This window comes from Suncus etruscus, chromosome 15 (assembly GCF_024139225.1).
Source record: "Suncus etruscus isolate mSunEtr1 chromosome 15, mSunEtr1.pri.cur, whole genome shotgun sequence".
Lineage (NCBI taxonomy): Eukaryota > Metazoa > Chordata > Mammalia > Eulipotyphla > Soricidae > Suncus > Suncus etruscus.
The window spans coordinates 15081977-15103199 of record NC_064862.1 but is presented as its reverse complement, the minus strand read 5'-3'; the positions used below and the strand labels follow the sequence as shown (position 1 = coordinate 15103199).

At 39.2% G+C, this 21223-nt stretch overlaps 1 protein-coding gene across 1 annotated transcript in view; it reads left to right on the top strand.

The window, feature by feature from the left end:
- SHPRH (SNF2 histone linker PHD RING helicase) overlaps positions 1-21223 on the top strand; it is a 101186-nt gene that overhangs the window by 67831 nt on the left and 12132 nt on the right. The window contains exons 22-25 of the mRNA XM_049789312.1: positions 1213-1356; positions 3239-3340; positions 5158-5229; positions 7534-7722. Coding sequence (XP_049645269.1) covers positions 1213-1356; positions 3239-3340; positions 5158-5229; positions 7534-7722 — 507 coding nt within the window. The remainder of the gene's footprint in view (positions 1-1212; positions 1357-3238; positions 3341-5157; positions 5230-7533; positions 7723-21223) is intronic.

The window sequence follows — 21223 nt, the reverse complement described above, 5'->3', positions numbered from 1 at the left end:
AATGTTTATTGAAGAAATCATACCAGAATGTGATAAGAAATATAAAAGCTTCTGTAAATTTTAGAAACATAACCAAATTATTAAGGATACTAAGATTAATATGACTGTTGCAAATCAGCCCCTGATGAGGTTGATTGATGGAGGGATGAAGGATAAGGCCTTTCTCCTCCAGCTCGGACCACGCGTCTGTTACCCTGTTTACCCGGCGGTTCTGAGATGAATGCAACGGGAAGAAAGCCAACAGGGAGTCAGGCTTCCGAAGAAAACAGCTCTTTATTCCGTGAAGAGGCCGAAGCCAAAAGGCCTAAGAATAGGCCCCAGGAAAAAAGCCCCTCACCTTCCACAGACCCTTGGTTTTAAGCCCCAGAATCAGGTACCACCCAGTGGTGGGAGCAGAATGCCAGGTCTCACCCTAGGGTAGTGCACAATCACCGATCAGGGTAGGGTCAGTAACATAATAATCCCATAAAAATGTTTACATACACAACATGACTCCAGTGAAAAATATAGAATAAGATATCCAACTTAGAATAGTTTTCCCATTGTTGGGAATTGAAGGAAGACATAGTAAGTGAACCAGTAAAGAAGAAACTCAGGGGTTTTCCAAAGAATTGGTATTTTCTTAAATTGGATGACAGTTATTTTTTTATATATTAAGATAGTCAATATACATATTAATTATATAGTGATTTAAAAATTCTCTAAAAAATAAAGCAAAGATTCCACCAGTCTGTCATTATCTATGAAGATCTTTGTCCTGCCAAGAAATATCTGGGTATTCTGTTCTTACTCTGGGGACATTAATTAGTTACCCTTCCTCATTTGAAAAATGGCTCAAGAATTGTTTGTACCTTAGACCCCTGGTTCTTAAACTAAGGGTCAGATAAATAAAAGTGAGTCACGAAAATTTGGTAATGATAGAATGCTTTTCAATTCACAGTGACCAAGATGTGTAGTGAATATGAACAAATAAATAATTCAAGAATAAAGAGCATTTCTGGCAACACCAGTAGTGTATTTCTGGGGCAGGAAGGGATCACCAGTGGAGAAAGTTTAAGGAGCCCTATCTTTTAAAAATTGATGGAGAAGAATGTTACCAGTCCTAAGATTTCACAAAACAATCTAAAATTATTTTCACCAATTTTGATTAAGAAAAATTTGACCAAGGTACATCTTGATTGAAAAAACTCTTTGTATTACCTGTTTTTCCAGTTGCTTCACGAATATTGGATGGCTCTGAGGAATCGTGTATCTGCTGTTGATGAGCTTGCAATGGCTACAGAGCGACTAAGAGTCCGTCATCCTAACGAGCCAAAACCTAATCCTCCTGTTCTTCACATCATTGAACCACATGAGGTAGTTTACAAGTAAATTAAAGAAAAGAATGCAGCAAATCAATATTGTAAAAGCCCAAGTTCCAAAGAAGAGAGACAGGGCAGATAAGAATTTAATCTCAGACAAGCAATTTCATACTCTTAACATGCATGTTTAGTATACACTATTTTAGTGGGGTTTTTTACTTTGTTCTTTCCAGACTACATATGCCCTTTTTGGGGGGTTGGGGTGGGGTTTGGGCCACACTCAGTGATGCTCAGGGATTACTTCTAGCTATGCGCTCAGAAATCAATCCTTAGGGGACCATATGGGACATGGGGAATCGAACTCAGTCCATCCAGGGTCAGTCGTGTGCAAGGCAAATGCCCTACCATTGTGCTATTGCTCCAGTTTAAATATGCCATCTAGTGCTGGAGCAGTGGTGCAAGCAGTAAGGTGTCCATTGCACACGCTAGCCTAGGAAAGACCGTGGTTCAAAATTAGTAACTCCTGAGCCTCTCCAGGTGTGGTTGGAGAAAAAAATGCCATCTATTTTTTGGTACCTTCTCTATCAAATTTTTGGTCTTTTTTTTTTTTTTCTTTCGGTTTTTCAGGCCATACCTGTTTGATGCTCAGGGGTTACTCCTGGCTAAGCGCAGAAATTGCCCCTGGCTTGGGGGGACCATATGGGACGCCGGGGGATCAAACTGCGATCGCGATCTTTCCTTGGCTAGCGCTTGCAAGGCAGACACCTTACCTGTAGCGCCACCTCACCGGCCCCATGTCATTTTTTAAATGTATATTCTATTACCTTGGCGTTTTCAAGAAAGAAAAATCTTCCTTCAGACCAAAATATTTTCTTTTGCATTTTTTTCTGATGAACAGATACTGACTATACATCTTTTTGATGTTATAAAGCTCTTAACATTTGTGTGTGTGTGTGTGTGTGTGTGTGTCTGTGTGCGTGCGTGCGTGCGTACATGTGTGTGTGGTTTTTGAGTCACACCCAGCAGTGCTCAGGGGTTATTCCTGGCTCCAGGCTCAGAAATTGCTCCTGGCAGGCACATGGTACCATATGGGGCGCCGGGATTCGAACTGATTACCTCCTGCATGAAAGGCAAACGCCTTACCTCCATGCTATCTCTCCAACTCCAAAGCTCTACCATTCTAACTTAGAAATATTCTTTGTAATCTCAACTTGTTAAAATTTGAATCCTTGGCCTGGGTGTGTGGTACAGGGATTAATATACATGTCTTATAGTAGATTGACCCTGTGTGCCCCTGGGCACCAAAGGATGATGCAGGAACTTCCCACCCACCCCCCCCAACTCCCCTCCACCACCACCACCACCCCCCCCAGCAGTGGCACTACATAACCTGAGCAATGTCACAACCTTGGGTCCTCAACATCAGTTTGCCGTCCAGTTAAGAAGCTAGTGAGTGACCCTAAGCATGCTTGGGGTCCGATCAGTGTCTAATATTACTGAAAATGATTCAGAAATAGCATTTGAGTTGATATTTCTCTAACTTCTAGTATATAAGCTTCTGGTTTAAAAAAAATTCTGCAGGATCTAGAGTGATAGTTCAGTGTATTCAGCACTTCCCGTGAATGCTGCTGACCCAGGTTTAGTTCCCCACATCCTGTCTGGTCCCCTGAGTACTACCAAGAGTATTCCCTGAACGCTGTTGGGTATGGGGACCCTCCTGACCAAAAAAAAAAAAAAAAAAAGTCTGCACTAGCATTATTTTTATAAACCAAAAATCTTCTTTAATATGTTATTTACTACTCATTTTACATATTTGAGTTTCATGTGTGAATCAATTTTCTTAAAATAGGACACATTGAATAATTATGTAGTTTAAAGTAATTGTATTGTCTTTCTAGAACACTAAATCAGTTGTGTTTTGTTGTTTCTTTATTAAGGTGGAACAAAATCGGATCAAACTTCTGAATGATAAAGCTTTTGCTACATCACAGCTTCAGAAAAAACTCGGACAGCTGTTTTACCTAACTAATTTGGAGAAGGTGTTTGTTTATCACTACTTTTTCTATATTATTAAAAAATCACTTTCTACTCCTGTTGAATCTGTTATCCAACATAAGTAATGTAAAAGATTTTTTTAAGCCTCTCATTTGTTGTTAGTAATATTAGAGCACTAGTTATATCAGTAATAGCCTCACAGAACACAAACGAAAATGCTATTACCAAGAAAATGGCTCAAGATTGGAGCTCATGCTTTGTGTGAGGAAGCCTTGGATTCAGTCTTGAGCACCACCATGGGAGACCCCCAGAGCACTGCCAGATATGGCACCAAAGTAAAAAAAGACCATCTGTAAAATACAAAAAGTACAGTGTACTATATAGTTTGCTGTTAATATTACCATATTACTACCATCCAACCTCAACCAAATGAGCCCATCTCCAGATTACTCAAGTGACATTTAAAATTATGAGAAAAAAATACCTTTGGTACTAAATTAAGTGATTATAGTATGTTATCTAAAATAAATCATGGGGATAGGGAATTTCCATTTGTTTTTGTTTGAGGGCCATGGAAGGGTTTACTCCTGGCTCTGCACTCAGAAATCACTCCTGTCACAGTCGGGGGAATTCTATGGTGTGTTGGGGATTAAAACTGCATTAGATGCACGCAAGGTAAATACCCTACTCACTGTATATTGCTCCAGCCAAGGAATTTTCTTTTTTTTAAATGTTTTTATGAAGTCAAAGGTTGTAAAGCTGGTAAGCGCTTGCCTGTACACACTGACCCAAGTTTGAGATGTGTGTGTGTGTGTGTGTGTGTGTATCATATAAATATTCCCCTGAGAGAAAGAGAGAGAGTGTATCATGTAAATATTCCTCTGAGAGAGAGTGTTTGTGTGCGTGCATGCGTGCGTGCGTGCGTGTGTGTGTGTGTGTGTGTGTGTGTGTGTGTGTGATAAATATTCCCCTGAGCATCACCAGGAGTGATTCCTGAGTGCAGAGCCAGTAGGAATCACTGAACTTCGCTGTGTATGGGCCCATAAACAAAAAATTACTTTTGTACTTAAAATTTTTTTAGCAAACAAAAGTTTTGCTAATAGAATTGTTTTGAACCCATAGAATTGCTTGATCGTGTTTATTAGTCTTTCATTCTATTTTTTTGTTTGGGGACTAGACCCGCTGCTCTCAGGACTTCTCTGACTGTACTCAGAGATCACACTGGCAGGTTTAGAGAACTTAATGGGATGTCAGGGATTGAGTTTAATCCACTATACTATCTGAACCCCCCTTTTTATTTAATAATTTTTGAAACTTTTTCAAATAATAGTTTTAATCAAAAAGATTTTGTGAAGTCCTATTACCATGATAGGTTTTTAGGCTTATATAAACCTCAAATCAATAACATTTCTGCTTTTCATTTATTTGCTCTTATGTTAAAGGGTTATAGGGGAAACCAGTAATGAAAAGTTGTGTGAATATTATCTGATACCATACCTTACCAAGTGACCATGCAGTATTCTTACTTTATTACAACTAAACCTAGCATGAAAATAAAATTTTGACAGTTGCATATTCTGCTTTAATTTTACTTTAAATATTTCATATTCACTAACATGCTAAATTTAGAAGCCGTTAAAAATTCTTTTCATTGGTCATTTCTTGAATTACTGTTAGTTGTAAATCCTAAGATTGTGTTGTTTGATAACTTATAAATTGTTAAATTATCTGTTATTAGATTTTTATATTACATTTGTTAACATTTACTTCTATAAATGAATTGTACATTATGTGTCAGGTTTGTTAATATAATAGTTAATTTTACATTTTAATAATAAAGTTTTTATTCTATTTTGGGTAGTCTCAAGACAAAACATCAGGAGGCATTAACCCAGAACCTTGTCCAATCTGTGCTCGGCAACTGGGGAAACAGGTGAAATTATTTTAAACATAAGTGTCATGATACATATTTGTGAAATACTTTATAGTTTTGACTGGCCTCTACACAGTCTATTTCTCATCACAACTCTTGGCTTTTCCCATAATTCCTAAACTATTAACGGTGTTCACACTTGGTCATACCACTAGAGGTGTCAGCATTTGTCAGTGCCCTTTCTTCATTCTGGGTCACCTTCCTGTCCTCATGCTGTAATGCCAGATGTCTCTGGTTTCTCCGTTGCAGATATAGGTGGATTTGTCTTTTATTCACCTTGTACATCCTATGCTTTCTTAGTTCCTAAGAGTTCTTTCAGGTAGAATGCTTCTCAACCTCGGCACTCAAGATATACATGGAACAAAACTAGTGCTGCTTCGTGTCTAGAAAAACACAAGTAGAGTAGCTTTTTACATTTTTTACATTTAGCACATCCTCCACATTTTTAGGAATCTGGCACAAGTCCTTGAGAATAAAAGCTACCATTCAAAATTCATCAACTATCAAATCACAGGGAATAAAAATCCTTCCCAACACTTATTCAAAAACTACACTTATATATCCCATTTCCCCCTTCTCTCGATGTGATTTCTTTAGCAAAGGACTTCTTAGTCCATTCTGCAAAGGAGCACCCAGCTAACACTTTGTTTCCATACAAGTCCAAGTCCTAGAAAAAAAATATGTAGGCTTAGAGTTTAGAAACTGTGGCACTCATGGCACCACTTAGATTTGCTAGTTGAACAAGATTAAATTAAATTTGAATGGCATAAATACAGTAGCTTTTAGAATTACCTAGACTAAATCTAATGCTTTTTTTTTTTTTTTTGGTTTTTGGGTCACACCCGGCGTTGCTCAGGGGTTACTCCTGGCTGTCTGCTCAGAAATAGCTCCTGGCAGGCACGGGGGGGGGGGGGGAGACCATATGGGACACTGGGATTCGAACCAACCACCTTTGGTCCTGGATCGGCTGCTTGCAAGCCAAACGCCACTGTGCTATCTCTCTGGGCCCGATCTAATGCTTTTCTATATCCTCCATTGGCAAAGAGGAGAGTAATCTTCATGACCACATCAGAGATTCAGATTATATTCCTTTTCCTGAAGGACAAGGCAGCTGTCATTTATATCTTCTCATTGTGAGAGGGAGAATGGTTTTTGCCTGTATATCTAGATTTCTAAAGTATGTCTGAGACTCTGATCTCTTCGTTTATAAAATATATACATTAATGTGAATGACTAAATAGGTTTAGTATGTTGTCTAGAAAATATTGAGTAGAATTATCTTTGTCAATGATGCTAAGTACCTCTATAATTTAGTGCTGTGTTAAAATACTGTGTTTTTTTTTCTTTTATTTCTTTTTTTAAACACTGTAATTACAAACATGATTGTAGTTTGGTTTCAGTCACACAAAGAACACCTCCCCCTTCACCAGTGCAATAGTCCCACCACCAATGCTCCCTATTGCCCTTCTCCCCAACCCCCTGCTTGTATTCGAGACAGGCATTTTACTTCTCCTACTCATTAACATATTCATGGTAGTTGTTAGTGTAGTTATTTTTCTAACTGCACTCACCACTCTTTGTGGTAAGCTTCATAGCATGATCTGGTCCTTCCAGCCCTCATCTCTGGCGATTATAACAGTAATGTCCTTTATTTTTCTTAAAATCCATAGATCAGTGAGATTATTCTGTTTCTCCTTCTGACTTATTTCACTCATAAGGGTTTCCGTGTACATCCATGTATAGGAAAATTTCATGATTTCATCTCTTGACAGCTGCATAATATTCCATTGTGTGTATGTACCACAGTTTCTTTAGCCATTCATCTGTTGAAGGGCATCTCGGTTGTTTCCAGTCTGGCTATTGTAAATAGCGCTTCAATGAGTATAGGTGTGAGGAAGGAATTATTGTGTTGTGCTTTTGTGTTCCTAGGGTATATCCCTAGGAGTCATAGCTGGATCGTATAGGAGCTCAATTTCCAGTTTTTTGAGGTATCTCCGTATTTTTTTCCATAAAGGCTGGTCTAGAGGGCATTCCCACCAGCAATGAATTAGAGTTCATTTCTCCGAGAGCAACAAATTCTTGAAAAATAAATGTTATATTCAGTGTTGGGTGAATGTAATGAAAGATGAAAGTTTACTCTGATATAACAAAGAGTAACTCATTTAAAAGTAAAACATATGCTTTCTAAATTATGGAGTGTTAATGATGAGGCAGTTAGGAAATGAAATTAACTTTAATATTCTTGGGAACACATTGTTGATAGTATCCAATATAACTAACATATATTCTGTTTTTTGTTTTTAGTGGGCAGTGCTGACCTGTGGGCACTGTTTTTGTAACGAATGCACTTCAATTATAATTGAACAATACAGCGTGGGTTCTCATAGAAGTTCCATTAAATGCGCCATCTGCCGCCAGACCACATCTCACAAAGAAATCTCTTATGTATTCACTTCAGAAAAAGCCTGCCAGGAAGAGGACATTCCTGTGAAGGTAAAGTTGACTAAGAACATATAGAAACATAATCAAAGCAATGTAATTGAATTGAATATCTGGCACTGAGCACATTCAAGTCAGAACAAGGCTGGCACCATTATGTATTAGAAACCCTCTTATCTTTGTAGATTAGCCTCAGGAAAGTCTCAACTTTACTGTCTACCTTCTTGTGGGCAATGAAAACTTGAAACCAAAAGACTGTATTGAAGTGCCTTCCTTTGGGTGTTGGGAAGGAAGTTTGACCATACCCAGTGGTGCTTGGGCCTCTGCACTCACAGATCTCTCCTGGCTGTGCTCAAGGGACCATATCGGATGCCATGGATCAAGTCTAGGTCAGCTGCATGCCAATTGCATATTATAGAAAAGAAGTTCCATGATCAGATTTGGATTTCATAATCCAAATGTCACTTCTTGGGCAATGAAGAAATTAAATTAGCAGAAATGGAAAAGAATAGGAAAATTTTGTAGAGACAAAATTTGGAGACGGTAGTGGGTGTAGTTAAGAGATTTATGAATAAAACTGAGTGGGAAGATAGAACATTGGAGAGATTTATGAAGAAAGCTTATCAATGAACTTGGTTGACTTTTTGTTTCTGGGATGGTTACAACTGAAGGTATTTGGGAGAGGGTTAAGTATGTTTAAAGTATTTAAACATCCATTTTAAACTATCTAGAAAATAATGATCCATAGAGCTAGAAAATTTAAAGTTACTGCTTTAAATGATTTTTATGCTGTGACAGTAAGGAAAGAAATAGAAGTTAGCTTTATTCAGATCAGGTTCTTTAGAGACCAACAGGGAGCAACTAAACACACAAGCAGTCCAGGAGAGTTTCTATCAGTAGGGACCAAGTCCACTTCTCTGAGTGAAGTCAGTGTACCGGAGGTAGCTCAATTATGGAAAGAAACATTTGGCTAAGAAAAGTCAGCAGTGACTTCAGAAAGGGCCTTCCCATTGGAATAAAGAGTCAAAGAGTAGATATGGAAAAAATAAGAAGTGAACAAAAAAATAAAGAAAATGTTCCATCAGGGGGCCGTAGAGATAGTAAAGTGGTAGGGCGTTTTCCTTGCACACAGCCAACACAGGATGGACTCCAGTTCGATTTCCGGCATCCCATATGGTCCCCTGACCCAGCCAGGAGCAATTTCTGAGTGCAGAGCCAGGAGTAACCCCTGAGCGCCGCCGGGTGTGACTCAAAAACCAAAAATAAAAAGAGAATGCTCCATCATTTCATAAATTTGGAGTAGAAAAGAAAGTTTTAGGTAATCGTAAGTTGATATAATGTGTAAGACTTAGTGTTGTTTGTTTTTCGTTATTTTACTGAATAGAACTTTGAGCCTATCTAATCACTAGCAAAGAGGAGTAGGTAAAGGAAAGAGAAGTAATCTGTACTGTGCATTTCTTAGTGACCATATGGATGTACAGGCAGTAGCTCATAGGAACCAAGTGGCAGGTAGAAGCACTAGTTGATGAGAAACCACTGGAGTTCAGGAGTGAAAGAGAAGAATGGGGGCTGGAGAAACAGCATAGTGGTAGGGCATTTGCCTTGCATACAGCTGATCCAGGACAGTTGCTGGTTCAGATCCCAGCATCCCATATGGTCCCTGAGCCTGCCAGGGGTGATTTCTGAACACTGCCAGATGTAACTCAAAAAAAAAACCAAACAAAAATAAAAAACTGGGAAAGAGAAGAATGGTAGGGCAGGTGAATGAGGAGGAATTGCTGAGCAGTGTCAGGACTATAGATATGCAAGGTTAGTGAAAAGAGGATCTTGATTTAGGAGCCATTTGGCCCTCTCTGAATCCCTGGATAAATGTTTATCTTTAAATCAAATGCCAAAAGTTGCTGATTGAAGAAGATGTGTGTGATATTGTGTATGTTCCCGCTGTTGAGCCCTGAGACATTTCTCCATTGCCATAAGTCTTACTCCATTCTGTTGACTCCTCTATCTCTTCTGACTTATGGTCTTCCAAGAACCATATCTTGGAAAGGCTGCTCACCTTGAAAAAAGACAGGGGAAAACCATAAGGAAGAATTGCTGTGTCAGGCTCCTTGCAGTGAGTTTAGGACATTAACTACCAGTAAACAAACAGCCTAGCCTCTCTGAGAGTGAGTCACTGAGCCCATCGAATACAAACACCTGTTCATTTCATGGCAGTTTTCCTGGATACCTGGGGGGGGAGCTGGGACAGTCACTATCATTTGGTGCTAGTTGGGACAGAGATCTGAGTGTTTAGTAACCTTTTAATTTTTTTTTGTCTTTCATGGGTACTGATATATTAAGTAAAGCATTTGGTTAAAAAATGGTAAAATGTCAAATATCAGTTAATTTATCTTTTGTCAAAGATTCTTATATGCTTGTTTTCCCTTTAAAGCTTATGAATGAATAGTATATCTGTTGTTATGTAAGCAAGTTTCGCTTCTCTATATTCTTACCTTTCTTTTTGCCACATTTACTTTTGCATCTTGCAACCTTTTCTGTCACCATTTATATCTGTCACTTCTGTCATCTGCTGCCTCCTTCCCCTTTCCTGACTTCTGTCACTTTTTGTGCCCTGCTGTCTGCCACCTTCTTCTTAAGCATCTGCTTATTTTCTCAGACATTCATGACACACTTCTTTCTGAAACTGTCCACTAAATGACTGTTTTGGAGGAAGAAGGTTATAGTCAATATTTTAAAGATTTTTTTTCTTTTTTTCTTTGGGGTGTTTTTGTTCTATAGTGTTTTAATAGTGCAGATTCTCTCAAGCGAGAGCCTCTCCCTTAGTTTAGGTGAGTATTTTTATTTTATTTTGTGAAGGGAAAAAATTTTTAATTTAGAGGAAACTTAGGAAGCATGAAGAAAGAAAAGAGGAAGTATGTGTTCAGAAGAGAACATGAGCACCTCTTGAACACAGCAGAGACTCAAAGACAAACAAGCAAGATAAATGTTCAAGGACGAACTTGGGCTTAAAGAGCAAACCTGGGCAGGAATTTTTTAAGGAGTGAGTTCCTAAGGGGAAGGAATGTGCACAGGTTTGTGTGAGCAGTATGATCTAGGTATTGCTAAAGTTGTTACGGCATTATTAAAATTGTGTAAATACCAGTACAGTCTCTTTCTTAAGCCGAGAGGTTTGGTTTGGTTTGGTTTTTAATTGTTGCATATTAAAACACCAAGCCTTATTAAATTATTCTGGAAATAATTTCTTTGTTTGGAATCACACCCATGGCTCCTGAGCATTGCTACAGTGATGCTCAGGAAGCATAATGGTGTACTTTGGCCCCTTGAGCTTATCTTCAATTTGAGCAATATTTTTTTTTAAGTTCACCAATTTTTGCGTTATCTGGGATGTTTATTTTACTCTGTTGAACAATATTTTTTTAAGTTCAGCAAATTTTGCAAAAAAGGGTCTGGGTCATTGCAGGCAGTATTATATGCATGTAGCACTTATGTTCATCTTGGATAAATTTGGAAATATAAAAGTAGTATTAAATAGTAAAAATGGATTTTTACCATTAGGTTTGGAAATAAGAGGTAACACAATATAAGGAATTTTACTTGATTGACTAAAAAATAAAGTGAATATTGAAGTCAGGAGTATTCTTTTAATTGGATACAATTAACTATTGTATATGCTTTAAAAACAGTGTGGACTGTATTCCTAAATGACCCTTGGATCTTAGTGGGCATTTCACAGAGTACACAGAATTCCCCTTGCAAGTTCTGACAACTGCCAGGCATTTTGGATGGTGAAGTAGGCCTCCTGGCAGAACATATGCCCCACGTGGCAAGTTCCCTTTGCTCTGAGTTTGACTAGCTTTTGTATAAAGCATCTTCACCAGTGAAAACGTTGTCTTAAGTTTCTAGCCCCGAGATAATAGATTGACCTCATGGATATAACCATAACAAAGTAGTGTTCTCACCCCATGTCCACATATCTTCTAAAACTTGTGTTTCTAATATTGCCTTCCTCTTTTTCTGTGAATAGAAGCAAATGGTTGGAATAGGGTCTCATAATTGAAAAGCATTTGTTATACCCCTAAATCTCATCCCCCATTACAACTGACTTTGGCAGTGGAGAAATTTCATAGCCTCATTATAAGGAAAATAACAACATAGTATGTTTCTACATTCAGATTACCCGAGAAACCGAGCAATATGTGTCCAATTCTACTTGTAGAATGTGTAGAATCCTGGTTCTTTGCTTTTTTTCTCTCAGAGTTTTTGTTCAGTTAATATGTTGGCTTGTGGAATTTGCCTGTTACTTAAATGTAAATAACCATTTTGGTAGGTGTAGAAACTGCAAAGTTTTGTCCATTTTAATGTATGCATAAAAATTGATAATTATAATTCTAAATATTTAAACAAATAACGCTTATAGACATTAACCAGTAATTGAGAAAACAACTATATTTTTGTTTAAAGACTACCAATTACAGTGCAGAGAGATAGCATGGAGGTAGGGCATTTGCCTTGCATGCAGAAGGACGGTGGCTCGAATCCCACCATCCCATACAGTTCCCCGAGCCTACCTGGAGTGATTTCTGAGCATAGAGCCAGGAGTAACCCCCCTGAGCAAAGCCTGGTGTGACCCAAAACCAAAAAACAAACTACCAATTACTATTTAATGACCAAGTTAAGTAACTTTTTTTTGGGGGGGGGGGGGGGTTTCGGTTTTTGGGTCACACCCGGCAGTGCTCAGGGGTTACTCCTGGTTCCATGCTCAGAAATCGCTCCTGGCAGGCTCGGGGGACCATATGGGATGCTGGGATTCAAACCATCGTCCAACATACAACAGACATTTCTAAGACATAACTAAAAATAAATTTATGAAATTGCCTTTATGAAAAACAGACACAGAGAAATGAAACTCCACTACATTGTGGAGAAAACATTGTATCCCTGACACATCAGATAGTGCCTGGCATATAAGAACTTAGTAGGAAGTGGATGGGTAGATGGTTAAATGTATTGGTGGGTGGGAGGATAGTTAGATAAAGAGATGAAAGTTGAATAGTATTAACAAGTAATCTACCTATAGGCTCTAGTTCTAAATAAACTGGATTTTATTTGTTTTTGGGTTTTTTTGCATGCAAGGCCTTACCTCCATGCTATCTCTCCGGCCCCAAATTGGATTTTTTGGTTTGCTTGTTCGTTTGTTTGTTTTTGCAGTTAATCTATTTCAGATCAATATGTTTGAAAGAATAGGTAATTTTGTTTCCATTAATCTTTATTCAAGTAATACGAATACTTGAAGAACCCAGATCTTGTCCTGGACATGTGCTTGAAAATGTTTCTGCTTTTGAAGACCAATTATACATGCTGCATAACTGCATTAAATTTTATCTCTCACCACTAAGTATGGGTTTTAGCATGTTGAACAGGTGCAGACAGAAATAAATAATGTTAACTGATCTTACTCAGCTGAAACTTGGGACAGCAAAAACACATTTCTTTTTCAAAAAAGGAAACTCCACAATGAAAGTAATGCAAGTAAGAAAACAGAAGACAACAAATTAGTTTCTTTGTAATGAACAATAAGAAATACTCACATTATTTTTATGTTACAGAAGCCAAAGAAAAAGCTATCAACTATCACCAACCCCAATTGGTCATGTTATATAATTAGTATTAGAGAATATAGTTCTCTAAATTGGGAGTACAAAGAGCTGCATTGTGTAAATTGTCTAATTTTATCTTTTTCAAAGTGCGTCTTTATTTCTTTATGATTTTGAAAGATTGCTAAAGTCAATTTAAACAATAACAGGAATAATCCAGTGTCCACATCACACTTGATCATCATAGTTTATGTTAAACTGATAATATTAAAAGAACCCTAAGGGGGACCCGGGCAGTGGTGCTAGAGGTAAGGTGCACACTTGTATTGTGGGGTTTTCTACGTGTTGTGGTGGTATTCATTAGCTAAATGATGTGTGTGGCCACATTCCTATGGCTCCACCCTTTATGGGTAGGTCTACTCGCCTCCAAGGAAGGGGAGTCATCCGCCACACACAGGATCAAATCTTAGGCCTGAGCACACAGCAAAGACAGTCCGGAGTGATATGCTGGGCTTCAGAGATCCAGCACAGTTCCTAGTGTGATTTTTTTCTGCGTGTTGCAATGGGGTTCTTTCATTATAAAGAGCGCACGGCCGCGAAGCGGAGTGGCCATGCTCTTACGGAGTCTCTAGGAGAGCGATTTGCTGGGACCTTTTCAGCTCACTCACGAGAGGTTCAGGAGACAGGACAGTAGAAAAACACACAGGCAACACACAGTTTCTCGCAATTGGGAATCACTGGCAGGTGCAGATTTTCCCAGCCTGATGTCACAGACAGGTGACCTGCCTTTCTGCAATTTGCTGCTGATAGTTGGTTTTCACTTTTGGACGCAGTCTTCCTTGGCATTCCGGCCCACCCTGAATGCCTCTAGGAGAGCAATTTTGCTGGGCCTTTTTCAGCCCACTCACGAGAGATTCAGGAGACAGGACAGTAGAAAGACATGCACAGGCATGTCCTAGAGTACAGGTGGGGCCGGGGTGGGGAGGAGGGATATTTATTTGGGACATTGTTGGTGGGAATGTTGCACTGGTAATTGGGGATGTCCTCTTATGTGACTGAAACACACCACAATCATGTTTGTAACCAAGGTGTTTAAATAAAAAATATTATTTGGGAAAAAAAAGAAAAATAATTCACACAAAGGAAAAATTTAATCCAGAGTAAAGTAGAAGAGCGCGCAATAAAAAATAATGTGTTCCGGTTGAAGGAAGAGGATGTAGCATATCTAAACACCCCCATCACCATTGATGAAATTAAAATGGTAATCAAATGTCTGCCCAAAAACAAAAGCCCAGGCCCAGATGGATTTACTAATGAATTCTTTCAAACTTTCCAAGAGGAACTACTACCAATCCTGGCAAGACTCTTTCATGAAATTGAACAAACGGAAACACTTCGAAATAGCTTTTATGAAGCCAACATCACCTTGATACCTAAACCAGACAGAGATGCTACGAAAAAAGAAAATTAGACCAATATCGCTGATGAATGCAGATGCAAAGATCCTCAACAAAATCCTGGCAAATAGGATTCAATGCCTCAGTAAGAAGATCATCCACTATGATCAAGTAGGTTTCATCCCAGGAATGCAAGGCTGGTTTAACATCCGTAAATCTATCAACATCATACACAACATCAACAACAAGAAAAATAAAAACCACATGATCATATCAATAGATGCAGAGAAAGCATTTGATAAGGTCCAACACCCATTCTTGATCAAAACTCTCAGCAAGATGGGAATGGATGGAACCTTTCGCAATATAGTTAAGGCCATCTACCACAAGCCAGTGGCAAATATTATCCTCAATGGAGAAAACTAAAAGCCTTCCCTCTAAATTCTGGCACAAGACAAGGCTGTCCTCTCTCCCCACTCCTATTCAACATAGCACTGGAAGTACTCACTATAGCGATTAGGCAAGAAAAAGATATCAAGGAAATCCAGATAGGAAAGGAAGAAGTCAAGCTCTCACTGTTTGCAGATGACATGATATTCTACTTAGAAAACCCTAAAGACTCTACCAAAAAGCTTCTAGAAACAATAGACTCATATAGCAAGGTGTAAGACTACAAAATTAACACACAAAAATCAATGGCCTTTCTGTACACCAATAGTAATAAGGAAGAAATGGACATTAAGAAAACAACCCCATTCACAATAGTGCCACACAAACTCAAATATCTTGGAATCAACTTGACTAAAAATGTGAAGGACCTATACAAAGAAAACTATAAAACTCTGCTCCAAGAAATAAGAGAGGACACACAGAAATGGAAACACATACCCTGCTCATGGATTGGCAGGATTAACATCATCAAAACGGCAATACTCCCCAAGGCATTATACAGATTTAATGCTATCCCTCTAAAGATACCCATGACATTCTTCAAAGAAGTGGATCAGACACTTTTGAAATTCATTTGGAACAATAAACACCCTTGAATAGCTAAAGCAATCATTGGGAAAAAGAATATGGGAGGAATTTTACTTTTCCCAACTTTCAACTGTACTACAAAGCAATAGTTATCAAAACAGCATGTTATTGGAATAAAGACAGGCCCTCAGATCAGTGGAATAGGCTTGAATACTCAGAAAATGTTCCCCAGACATACAATCACCTAATTTTTGATAAAGGAGCAGGAAATCCTAAATGGAGCAGGGAAAGCCTCTTTAACAAGTGGTGTTGGCACAACTGGCTAGCCACTTGCAAAAAATTGAGCTTAGACCCCCAGCTAACATCATGTACAAAGGTAAAATCCAAATGGATTAAAGACCTCGATATCAGACCCGAAATCATAAGATATATAGAACAACACATAGGCAAAACACTCCAGGACATTGAGACTATAGGCATCTTCAAGGAGGAAACTGCACTCTCCAAGCAAGTGAAAGCAGAGATTAACAGATGGAAATATATTAAGCTGAAAAGCTTCTGCACCTCAAAGGAAATAGTGCCCAGGATACAAGAGCCACCCACTGAGTGGGAGAAACTATTCAATACCCATCAGATAAGAGGCTAATCTCCAAAATATACAAGGCACTGACAGAACTTTACAAGAAAAAAAAAAAAAAAACATCTAATCCCATCAAAAAATGTGGAGAAGAACACTTTGTGACAAAGAAGAAATACAAATGGCCAAAAGACTCATGAAAAAATGCTCCCATACGATCCAGCTATACCACTCCTAGGAATATACCTTAGGAACACAAAAATACAATACAAAAACCCTTCCTTACACCTATATTCATTGCAGCATTATTTACCATAGCAAGACTGGAAACAACCAAGATGCCCTTCAACAGACGAATGGTTAAAGAATCTGTGGTACATATACACAATGGAATATTATGCAGCTGTCAGGAGAGATTAAGTCATGACATTTTTCTATACATGGATGTACACGGAATCTTTTATGCTGAGTGAAATAAATCAGAGAGAGAGAGAAAAAATGCAGAATGGTCTCACTCATCTATGGGTTTTAAGAAAAATGAAAGACATTCTTGGAATAATAATTTTCAGACACAAAAGAGAAAAGAGCTGGAGTTTCAGCTCACCTCAGGAAGCTCACCACAAAGAGTGATGAGTTTAGTTAGAGAAATAAGTACATTTTGAACTGTCCTAATAATGAGAATGTATGAGGGAAATGGAAAGCCTGCCTAGAGTACAGGCGGGGGTCGGGTGAGCAAGAGGGAGATTTGGGACATTGGTGATGGGAATGTTGCACTGGGGATGGGTGGTGTTCTTTACATGACTGAAACCCAAACACAATCATGTAATGTAATCAAGGTGTTTAAATAATATATAAAAAAAAGTAAAAATCAATAAAAAAAAATAACATGTTCCTCCATTCTTTTTCTGCCTTCCCACTATGAACTATTTAGGGGGTTAGTTATAGTTATCACCTATTTGACTTTCAATAATATACACATAAATTTTGTTTCTTGAAATCATAGTTTTGACAGTATAAAACTGTTTACTTTAAAACCAAATTAGATCATGAAGTTGTGCAGAAAGGAATCTAACCTTAATTTATATCTTTTTATTTGTTTTTGCTTTTGGGCCATACCCAGAGGTTCTCAGGGGTTACTCTTGGCTCTTTGTTCAAAAGTTACACCTGGAGACCAGAGAGATAGCACAGCAGTAGGCATTTGCCTTGCATGCAGCAGATCCAGGACAAATGGTGGTTCAAATTCCAACATCCATGTGGTCCCTGAGAGCTGCCAGGAGTCGATTTCTGAGCACAGAGCCAGAAGTAATCCCCGAGCACCACCGGATATGACCCAAAATCAAAAAAAAAAAAGTTACACCTGGCAGATATGGGGATCATATGAGATGCTGGGGATTGAACCTGTGTCATTCACATAAAAAGGAAAAACACAGGGCCGGGCGGTGGCGCTGAGGTAAGGTGCCTGCCTTGCCTGCGCTAGCCTAGGATGGACCGTGGTTCGATCCCCCGGTGTCCCATATGGTCCCCCAAGAAGCCAGGAGCAACTTCTGAGCGCATAGCCAGAAGTAACCCCTGAGCGTCACAGGGTGTGGCCCAAAAACCAAAAAAAAAAAAGGAAAAACACCCCAACCACTGTGTTATCACTCTGGCCTATTGAATATTCTTATTGAAAAAATTGTTTTCATTTTTTTTTTATTGTTGTTTTTAGGGCCTCACTCGGTGAGGCTCGGGTTACTCCTGGCTATGTGCTCAAAAATCATTCCTGGCTGGGGTACCATATGGGACACCAGGGAATCAAACCATTGTTCGTTCTAGGTCAGCGCGTGCAAGGCGAACATCTTACCGATTGCACCACTGCTCTGGCCCCTGAAAGAAACGTGGAATTGGGGGGGATTCGGGTCACACCCTGTGGTGCTGAAGGTCACTCCTGGCTCTGCATTCAGAAACCACTCCTGGTAGGCAGGGACCATATGGGATGCCAGGATTTGAACAACTGTCCATCCTGGATGGGCTGCTTGCAAGGCAAACACCCTACCGCTGTGCTATTTTCTACGCATCTCCATTTTATAGAAATTCTTTTAAAATTCTATAGAAGTTTTTTCTTTTAGCTTCCTTTATGTGTCAGCTTCTTGTGGCACCATTCTCCATGTAGTCTTTACTACAGGATTCTTTCTACACAATGCTACTATATACAATATGACTTTAGAATTATGATTATGGAGTGGCATTTTTTAGAGTATTTTATATTTCTGAAATGAATATTCTACTTTCACTTCAATGTGCTGAGGGACTGATAAAACCCTTAATGTATGATATTAGTTGAGATGTTCCAGATATATTTGTGATATGTGTGGAATATATAGCATATCTATATGTATAAACATCTAAATATGGCCTCATTTACAAACATGAATAGTATCTTAATGTTTGGTTTTAAGAAAGTGTGTGCATTCATCATCTCATTACTCTTTCTAATGTTCTTCAGGACCCAGAGCCACTCTACCTTTAATTCTACCTATGAAGCTAGTCATGACCATGAAAATCCATAGATATTTCAAAGGAAAAAAAGGAGTGGAAGACAAATGTGGACAGATTAGGTAAATGGATGGGATTAGAGGCAGGAGGAATAGGCTGCTAAAAGGGAGCAATTGGACAAAAGCTTTTGAGTCGTGTCATAGATTTCCAAGCCCTGCTACAAACTCCCCATTTTCAATTTTATTGTAGAATTCATTATAGAAAACATAAATTCAACAATGACTTCATAGTCAGAGAGCTCTGTACTTTTCTTAAATTTGTAAATAGAACTACAGGTAACCTGGGGAGATAGCTCAAGTGATGGAGACTCCATGTCTAGCATCTGCAAGGCCTTGAGTTCAGTCCTTAGCACATCATTACACACATTTTCTCTCTCTTTTTCTCTCTCTCTCTCTCTCTCTCTCTCTCTCTCTCTCTCTCTCTCTCTCTCTCTCTCTCGTCTCTGTCTCTCTCTCACTCTCACTTTCACTCTCATTCTCACTCTCTCCTTCCCTCAGTCTCTCCCTCCCCCCCTCCTCTCCTCTCAGTCTCTCCCCTCTGTATAATTTCTGGGTACTGCTAAGTATGACCCTGGGTGACCTAAAGCATGCCCAGACCATTGGTTAGGTATGGACTAGTGCCCTCCACACACCATTGACCCACACTGAGCTAAACTCTGTCAAGAGTAGACCCAGTTGGGGCCGGGCGGTGGCGCTAGAGGTAAGGTGCCTGCCTTGCCAGCGCTAGCCTTGGACGGACCGCGGTTCGATTCCCCCGGTGTCCCATATGGTCCCCCAAGCCAGGAGCGACTTCTGAGCGCATAGCCAGGAGTAACCCCTGAGCATCACTGGGTGTGGCCCAAAAACCAAAAAAAAAAAAAAAAAGAGTAGACCCAGTTAAAAATCAAGTGTTCTTATTGATTGATTGATTGATTGATTGATTGCTGTTCTTGGGGGTTCTAGCTTTCTTTTCCTTCCTCCCTGAATAAGGAATCTTAGCAGATAAGAAATGAATCAACAGGGAATAAAGATAACTTGATACTCAAGGATTTCCTCTAAAAATTAATCCCTTTTCCCAGAAACAAGATTCAGGGAATAAAAAGCTGCATCTCACTAAGATTGTATTGGTAAAAATTATTTAGTCCCGGGGCTGAGCAATGGCGCAGGACATAAGGCTGCCTTGCCTGCGCTAGCCTAGGATGGACCACAGTTCGATCCCATGGCATCACATATGGTCCCCCAAGCCAAGGGCAATTTCTTAGCCAGGAGTAACCCCTGAGTGTCACCAGATGTGGCCCAAAAACAAACAAAAAAATGTAGTCCCACTTATTTTAGAGAGAAGGGCATGATCAAAATCTAATTGAGATTGATTTCTTTTACAATTCTATCTTTATTTTGCATATTTAGTGTCCAGTTAGTTTACCATCTTTTGAACCCATTAAACAGCCAATTTATTCAAAGTTTAGGATCTCAAAATTTTACAGCAGGAGTCTGAGACCTTATGACGTTCCAGAATATGATAGGAGAAAACTTCTTTACTTTTGGTAGTAAAGGAGCCCTACTTTCTCCCCATTGCCTTGTCTTCCCACACAAACATCTGTAGCTTTATTTTCCAAAAAGTGAGGACCCGTGTGTGTGTGTGTGTGTGTCTTTGTTGGTTAAATTACATGAAGGCGAGCAGAGCAAAGGTATTCATAAAGAACATTTCTAAAATGATTTTGGTTTGTGGGTTTTTTTTCTTTTTTTAAGAAATTTTTATCTTTGTTCTCCATATGCTCTTAGCTGTTTGCTTCATAAGTAGAAAGCCAGAGAGGTACTGAATTGATCTCAGTGATATCACCTCAGATGTCTTTCATCCTTCTGTGTTTTGCTGACCTTAGAGAACTCATGCATGGAAGACACTAATCACAAAGGAACTGCTAGGGAAGACAAGAGCTGATCATGTTTCTTCCATGCTTGGCCTTGAGTTATTAGGCTTTAGAACTGTGAGTAAAAACTAAGCATCGGGGCCGGAGAGATAGCATGGAGGTAAGGTGTTTGCCTTGCCTGCAGAAGGTCAGTGGTTCGAATCCTAGCATCCCATATGGTCCCCCGAGCCTGCCAGAAGCGATTTCTGAGCATATAGCGGGGAGTAACCCCTGAGCGCCGCCGGGTGTGACCCAAAAACCAAAAAAATGTATTTCATTGGGTGGGATTTTTATTTTTATTTTAGTTTTTTTATTTTTTCGGCCACACCCGTTTGATGCTCAGGGGTTACTCCTGGCTAAGCGCTCAGAAATTGCCCCTGGCTTGGGGGGACCATATGGGATGCCGGGGGATCGAACCACGGTCCTTTGGTCCTTCCTTGGATAGCGCTTGCAAGGCAGACACCTTACCTCTAGCGCCACCTCGCCGGCCCCTTATTTTAGTTTTTTCAGTGTATTTTAAACCTTTCTTATTGTTTTATTTAAATAGACTATTTGGAGTTGAGAAGCCTAAATTTTTAATTTAAATTTTAAA